At 51.5% G+C, this 8,094-nt stretch overlaps 1 protein-coding gene across 1 annotated transcript in view; it reads right to left on the bottom strand.

Moving 5' to 3' along the window:
• Window positions 1–225: 225 nt before the first annotated feature.
• LOC307090309 (uncharacterized protein) overlaps window positions 226–8,094 on the bottom strand; it is a 43,810-nt gene continuing 35,941 nt past the window's right edge. The window contains exons 42-49 of the mRNA XM_079756891.1: window positions 7,002–7,174; window positions 6,442–6,526; window positions 5,238–5,346; window positions 3,957–4,082; window positions 3,351–3,590; window positions 2,679–2,814; window positions 1,793–1,946; window positions 226–1,284 (exon numbers count right to left, since the gene is read on the bottom strand). Coding sequence (XP_079613017.1) covers window positions 850–1,284; window positions 1,793–1,946; window positions 2,679–2,814; window positions 3,351–3,590; window positions 3,957–4,082; window positions 5,238–5,346; window positions 6,442–6,526; window positions 7,002–7,174 — 1,458 coding nt within the window. The 3' untranslated portion in view covers window positions 226–849. The remainder of the gene's footprint in view (window positions 1,285–1,792; window positions 1,947–2,678; window positions 2,815–3,350; window positions 3,591–3,956; window positions 4,083–5,237; window positions 5,347–6,441; window positions 6,527–7,001; window positions 7,175–8,094) is intronic.

Genomic DNA, 8,094 nt, shown 5'->3' with positions numbered 1-8,094 from the left:
AAGGAAATACAGAATATCTATTGAGGCCTTGATGTTTATTATGCTCCATTTACTTTGACACCAACACCACTTTGACTATTTAATGCATTGTTTTAATTTGTCCACGTTGGGTGCTTTAACGAAATGATTAGGCCCTCTTATAACGCCATGTATCCAATGATTATTTAGGTCTCCTTGCTTATTACTAAAATGCACAGATGAATATCAAAAGCAAAAACAATGAACTCAAGTCAGAAACATTTTTATTTAGATTACAATGCCACAGGTAAACAGAAGCATCAATATTAAAAACCTTGCGAATATGTGCCTGAACAGGGAATGGTTTATATGCTGAAACTGGAGGAAAAGCCTTCACAAATACAATAAAAGTTCTGGGCAGTCTACGCTACGGTCTGTTGAGAAAAGATTGGACAACCTTTGTAAAATTCAACATTTTTAAAAGGAAAAGTGCAAACTCTGCTGACAAATGACAGTGGAAACACCGATAAAAGCGGCGATTAAAAAACACTAATTCGTTTAGTAAAAAATCGGGACAAAGTACACAAATCCAGAACAACGCCAACAGCCTGTGCAGAGACGGTCACGATCCCTTCCGTTTTCAGTGCCTGAGTAGAAACAGTAAATAGTGCCCAGCACGACACAGAGGCCTCCAGCAGGTCCTCTGATATAAAACTTGATCTCGGGGGTTAAAGGTCACCACAGCTTCTAACCACCACCTGGTCCACAGACAAATAAAAATAAAAATACAGAGTGCAAACTACGAAGGATACAGGTGTGGGAGAGGGAGGGGGGGGAGAGGGGGTGGGAGGGCTCGGCTGGGTTGGTGTTTGGGCCAATCGCAGCGCTGCGTCAGATGAACAGGAAGAGCTCCAGGTCCTTGGCGTGCAGCTTCTGCGCCAGGTTCCGGACGCGGCACAGGCGCACGTTCTGGGCGTCGCCCACGCTGTACACCCGCAGGATGTGGTAGCGCTCGCGCTCCTTCAGGGCGAAGTCCAGCTCGTTGGCCGACAAGTGGATGAAGGCCTTGTCCCGCTTCACCGTCGACTTCACCTCCACGTACACCACCTCCCTCTCAGCCCCGCGCTGTGGCCCCTCCGCCGCCGCCGGGAAGGTCAGCTTGAAGTCGTAGGGCTGGCCGCTCTCAGCCTGCTGGTTGCACCAGGCGACCTCCGAGGGCCGGTCGGCCGCGTCGCCGTCCCGCCAGTGGCACAGGAAGGAGTGGACCAGCTGCTCCCCCCACGCCCCGATGGCCTCCAGGTCCCCCGGGACGTCAGTCAGCACCACCTGAGCAGGCACCGCCTCCCAAACGTCAGCACTTTGTCTAACACCCCTCCCCGTCGTTGGTGCACGCGACACCACCACCCAACCATCAGCTCTTTGGTCTCATGCACACACCCCCACCCAACACCCTCCCATCGGAGTCACCTGCGCACCCCGCCAACCCCGGCAGCTCCTTCACCAACCCACCAAACCTCACCCTCGGCTCCACCTTCACACACCACCCCCTCCCCCAATCACACACACACACACACACACACACACACACATCACTACAACTGATTGGGTCTCAGGGATTGGTGTTGAACATGTGTTATTTTTGACAGAAATGTGTCATGTCGAAGGCTCTGTTTTGAAGGGTGTTTCACAGCAGCCGGCACCCCCGCTCCTACGTGTCCGCTCCTCCTCATACCTCCAACGTCTGTCTTTTTTTGGCCTAATCGCCTGGACGGATGTTGCGCTGCGACGGGGTTGGGGGGCTTAGTAGAGCCAGCAGTGCTGGCGCGGTACTCACGGTGGTGGGTCGGGTGCAGGCCAGCTCCATGTCCTCCAGCTCCGGCAGGGCGCCCTTGTTCCACAGGGGGAAGTCCATCGCCAGGGGGGGGCGCTGGGCCACGCCCTCCGTGCCCTGGAAGGTGCTGCCCGTCACCACCAGCTCGGGGACAGGCCTTTGGGCGGGGGGAAATCGTTTAGGAAACTGATGAAAAGTGTTTGCCTTGAATCAAGCAACTACCCCAAGATGTCTGTATCACATGACTATAGTTAGATGTCTGTATCACATGACTATAGTTAGGTATATATGCGATTTAAAATCTCTACTTCCACATTGTCCTACCAGGAGAACCAAAATCCTACTCTGAGAACCCAAATCCTACTAGGAGAACCAAAATCGTACTCGAAGAACCAAAAAACTACTAGGAGAACCAAAATCCTACTAGGAGAACCAAAAACCTACAAGGAGAACCCAAATCCTACTCGGAGAACCCAAATCCTACTAGGAGAACCCAAGTCCTACTAGGAGAACCCAAATCCTACTCGGAGAACCCAAATCCTACTCAGAGAACCCAAATCCTACATAGAGAACCCAAATCCTACTAGGAGAACCCAAATCCTACTAGGAGAACCAAAAACCTACTAGGAGAACCCAAATCCTACTAGGAGAACCCAAATCCTACTCGGAGAACCCAAATCCTACTCGGAGAACCCAAATCCTACTAGGACAACCAAATCCTACTCGGAGAACCCAAATCCTACTAGGAGAACCCAAATCCTACTCGGAGAACCCAAGTCCCGACTGAGACATCCGTCTGCAGTACTTAGTCCTCTTAGGCCATAGCAGAGCGGGCCGCTCCCCTCAACAATAGGACTAAGGAGATGAAGGGAGGCGGGGGGGGTCTCACTGGGTGGCTGCTGGACGCTGGTCTGAGTCCGTCTTGGGTTGGTCCGGCGGGGGGCCGCTGTGGACGGGTCTCTGCCCGCCGCTGAACCCGGAGCTGGGCCCCGGGGGGTGATCCTCCCGCTGGGCGCCCTCTGACCCTGAAACAGGAGGGGAGTTAGGACCCCACGGACACACAGGACGACCGCCCACACACAGGCCGGGGCTGAACCCTTTGAGATTCAGAGGGAGATTTTTCTTTTTTAAAGTTCCTTTTGTTCTGTAGTATTCATTAAACAAGCAATAAATGTTCTATACTTTGACCGACGCAACATGGGAAGCAGGCGACATATAAAGTGCTCTTTCCTTCAGGCCAGGCCTGTGTTGGTACGATTTGATGCATGAACTGATGTAACGTTTGTATCCAAGTGTTGAATACAAGATAAATATATGTTTTTGTTATGCAAATCGCAGCCGTGGCGATTTGCATATTGCGTTCTACTACATCGCAACTTCGGTTCGAATTAGTCTAACTGTTCCGCCCCCGCGCACGGGCAAAGGGTCCTCAGCCGGCAGAGCTCGGAGCGGAGGCTCTCCTGACGCGGCTGTGCCACACACCGAGTACTACCACCGGGGGAGCGCCGGCGTGAGTCAGCCCTCCGCTGAGAGGGCTTCAAACGGGGTGGACGTGAGTCACCTGGGGACGGCTGGCTGCTACCGGCGCGGCCAGCGCCGGGGGAGCCGCTGTGGGCGTGGTCGTGGGCGGGCCTGGGCAGGTCCGCCGCCGGCCCTGGGTCGCCGGTGTGCGGTTTGCCCGGTGGCAGCCCCGTGCCGGAGGAGGCGGGGCCGCCCCTGTCGAGGTCCTGGTCCTTCGGGGGGGCCGGGGGGGGCCACATCTTCATGACGGCATCCACCGCGTCGCTGTCGTTCCGGGCGCCTGAGGAGCAACAGGGACGATCGGAACGGCCATAGGGGCCGTTGTTGCCACGGTGACCACAGCATTAAACACACATCGTCCCTTGTCTCTACTGCCTACTCTTAGCACCCCTCCCCACCCCCCCAGCCTTGTGTCACTGCTGTCAGTCTTTGTTTTACCACCACGCCCCTCAGTGTCCTAGAAAAGCGCTTTATAAATCCCATTTATTATTATTCCTTATTATAATAATTATTCTATTCTATTGTTATTAGAATAGAATAAGTTGACCTCTTGTGGTCTACAAACAGATTCTCCCATCACCCTTGGTCCAGAGAGCCTGGTGTTTCCAGGGCGAGGGCCTGGTGGGAGCAGCCAGGCTGAGCGTACCTGTGCGACCGGACACGGCCACGGCCCCCATGCTGGCCTTCGGGGGCCAGCAGCCCAGGGTCTGCTCTCCGTCCTCCTCCCCGCGTCGAGGAGCCTCCTCCGGGGGCGCCAACGGCCTGGATGCTGCTGGTCGTGGGGGAGGGAGAGGAGGGAGGGAGGGGGGAGGAGGGGAAACAACGGGAGAGAATAATTGAAGAAGGGCTAATGTGACATTTCAGCGAACGTTGCAAATGTCATCAAATCAGTTTTCGGCGTGCTCTTCTCAGATGTCTGACGCGTATATCGGCGTTACACAATCGAGGGGCAGGACTAGAGATACACAACAGCTCTTCGATCGCGGGGTCCATGCGGTGTTTCCTATGAAGACTTTAGCTAACCAGCCCAGGCAGCCTATGCACGCCGCATGAGCAGATGGGTAAAAATAAAGACCGACCCGACCTATTAAAATGCACGCTGGGTGTTGACGCAAAGGCCCCGCAGACCGGAGCATCTGCGTGCGGAAAGGCAGCGTTAGCAGAATGCTGGCGACATGTGGATGAAGAAAAGGTCCGCCGAGGGGCCCTTTAAGATGCAAGCATCGGAGACAGAGACACAGCTGTGGAAAATAGGGCCCACTATTTAATTATAGTGTGTGTATGTGTGTGTGTGTGTGTGTTTTTGTGTGTGTTTCGGTTTCTTTGTGTGTGTGTATCGGTTTCTGTGTGTTTCGGTTTCTGTCTGCGTGTGTTTCTGTGTGCGTGTGTGTGTGTTTCTGTGTGTGGGCGTGTGTGTGTGTTTCTGTGTGCGTGTGTGTGTGTGTGTTTCTGTGTGCGTGTGTGTGTGTGTGTTTCTGTGTACGTGCGTGCGTGTGTGTTTCTGTGTACGTGCGTGCGTGTGTGTGTGTGTTTCTGTGTGCGTGTTCCTGTGTGCATGTTCCTGTGGTGTGTGTTTCTGTTTTCTGTGTCTTATGGACTCCTGGCCCAGCCAGCTGGTCCTACAGCTGGTGCTGTGTGTCCTCTCGCTGGGCCCACAGGCTGTCAGCCCTCCAGTGCTAACATGGCTCACACGCCGCTCACAGAGACCAGGCAGGCCTCCCCGCTCTGCCAAGAGCGGGGACACCATCGCATAAATAACACATATTGATTAAGCATCTTGGGATGAGCGGTATGAAAAATTAGAGCATGATTCCAAGTCGAGATCTCCAGGCCCAGAGAGATTTTGTGACGCTCTATTCGGTTCATTTGATGTGATTTGCGATAATTCGACCGTCAGGATACACATCCCTCCCTCCCTCCCCGGTACCTGGGGGGAGCTCAGGGCGGGGGGGCTCAGGCACCTCCCAGGGCACCTCCTCCTTGGGCAGCTCCTGAACGTCCTCCCTCTTCAGGAAGCGCTTCAGAGACGCCGGGTCCTGAGGACACACACACACACACACACACACACACACAAAGACAGAGATAGAGAGTCGGAGAGACACACAAAAACACAGAGAGCGAGGGGGAGAGACACACACAGAAACACACAGAAGGAGACAGAAACAGAAGGAGAGGGACACACACACCAAAAGGTTGGTTGGTTAGTGTAATCCTCAGTGACTTCAGCAGCCGGTGGGACGCTCCATGTAAAGGTAGCAGTGATACACGGAGGCGCAGCGCTAATGAAATACAGGGAAGACATCCCAGTAAACACAGCTCCATGTTGGTTTTTCTTTAAGGGGAGCTCTGGAGAAGCATGGTCTCCACGGAATGACAAGAAGCCGATTAGCATGCGCTAGCTCATTAGGGTTTCCCCCCCGCACTGATAAAATAGTTGTTTTTTTTAAGAAAAAATAAACTAAGCGATTTTCAGAAGCCTTTTATGTGCAAAGTTCCGGGCGGCGGTAGTTGGCACGGAATGGGATTGCAGTTATTGAGTATCAGATGATGAAACAAATGAATTACACGGGAATGTATTACAGTCGCAATGTTGGCAAGTTCAGCGATGCAGCTTATCCAGTCAGAGAAACTCGTTTAGGGAGCAGCGAAAAAAACAGAGCACAGGCAACACTATCAGAGCAGTTGGTGTACATAAATGAGGGTTGTTTAGGTACAGCACCTTGTACGGGACCGTAAAAGGTGTACTGGGAAATTATCATGATCACAAAGATTAGACACCAAAAGTCATAAAACATATTATTCAATTACAAGACGTTCCTTTTTTTCTTCTTATTCGGACCAAGAAAGGCATAGCCTATATTCCAATAGACCCTAAATATTACTGCTTGAGGTCAATGCTGTACCCGGAAAACTAATTTGGTTTGAAAGTTATCAGGCGTGCGAAAGCAGTGGTTAGCGCTAGTTGCCAATTTCACATTGTAAACCAAAACAAATCTGTTGCATTTCTCGGATCGGAAATGAGGCACGCCTCATCATGACCAGATCGTCATTACTGGCACATCTGTTACACTAAGCCTCTAGCCCCGCTGGGTGTACTGTACGGAGAGGCAGAGGACACACTGATCGCTTACGTCCAGTGAGGTCATCAAGCCACTGAGGAAGTCGATGAGCTCCTTCCTGTGGGCCGTCTCCGTGCAGAACAGCTTCACCAGCTCCCTGGAAGCACAACACAAGCCGTTACATCACGGCCCTGCGCTACGACCCAGCTACACACAGCCCTCGCACACACGCGCATGCTTTATGAGTTATAATGAAGGGCACGCAAACAAAGAAATGGCGTAATTGATAACAGAATTGTCGCGATTCCAAACATTTAATCGGCCAAAAATTCCTACTCCAATACTGCAAATTTCAAATTTAAAAGCTTTCAGGGGAGGAGGAATTTGTTTCAGGAACGTTGTTTTTAAAGCCAAACACCTTTTGTAGAATGGTGTTAATAAGATGACTTCATCTATCGGTGCGCAGACCATGTAATGCACAGCCTCTGATTGGCTGATACAGTGACAGGGTACACCTGTCCTATGAAGCCTTGAAGCTAACTGAAGGGGTGTTGACAGGGGGGGCCGACCTCTCAAGTCGGGAATTTGACACACACACACACACACACACACACACACACACACACACACACCTGCAGATGTCCATGTGTGCGGTCAGATGGTCCTTCTGGATGTACAGCTCCTTGTCGTCCCTCAGCAGACACACCACGTCCTGTATCTCCACCAGGTCCTGCTCCTGGTCGGGGTCCAGGCGGTCCCCGCCGACCCCCAGCGACAGCTGGTAGTGGATGTACAGCTTCCCCACCTGAAGGAGGGCACAGACGGCGCCTGGCTCGGGTTAGGGGGTCGCGAGGCGAGCGCTTCACAGGTTCTACCGGCTGGGGGACCCCAGAACACACACACACGTGGGATTTCAGAGGTCACACAGGGATGTGATGGGCAAGTGCTTAAGGGGGCTATGTGGGGTGGGGTGGGGGGGGGGACTTCAGGGGCAGATTTGGGTTGGACACACTGGACCATTTGCTGTCCCCTCCTGTGTCACAAACCATCACACAGCCCGTCGTCTTCAGAGCTCTGTTTCGTTCTATTGTCACTTACTTTATTATTGAATTCAACAATTGGTAAATGGTTTGGATGTGAGAGGCTGTCACACCCTAAATTCCCCTCCAGGATGAATAAAGCGTCTATCTAATATATCTATATCACATTAGTGTATGCTACACGTGAACCGGCTGAGATGGCGCAATTTGATTGGTTCGCTATCTCGGGATATTGGGCAATATCCCATAATTGAGATCTCAAACTCGGGATGTTGTTTTCTAATGGGGAGCGCGCATGACAGTCATCTAGTCACGCTAATAAAAACAAATAAACCGCTAATAAAAAACAAATAAATCCCGGCAAAGAATGTTATCTTGTTTATTTTTGGAGTGTTCACGTGGAGTATATACTAAAACAATTATTCACCTCAGGCTCCATGAATATTGGGTAATAGCGGCCTCGGGGGCTATTCCCCACTATTCACTTCTCCTTCGGCAAATAATTGTTAAATATCTATCTATCTATCTATACATCGATCACTCTGTCCATCTTATACACCTATATCACTCCCTACATACATTGAATATATCTATCACTATCTATCTAAAATATCCATCAATCTCTTTGTAATATTCCATCTATCAATATTTAACTAATAGTTCCATATCACTCGATCTAATTGAT

This window comes from Pollachius pollachius (genome assembly GCF_949987615.1).
Source record: "Pollachius pollachius genome assembly, chromosome: 19".
In the NCBI taxonomy this organism is placed as follows: domain Eukaryota; kingdom Metazoa; phylum Chordata; class Actinopteri; order Gadiformes; family Gadidae; genus Pollachius; species Pollachius pollachius.
This window is presented reverse-complemented; position numbering and strand designations above follow the sequence as displayed.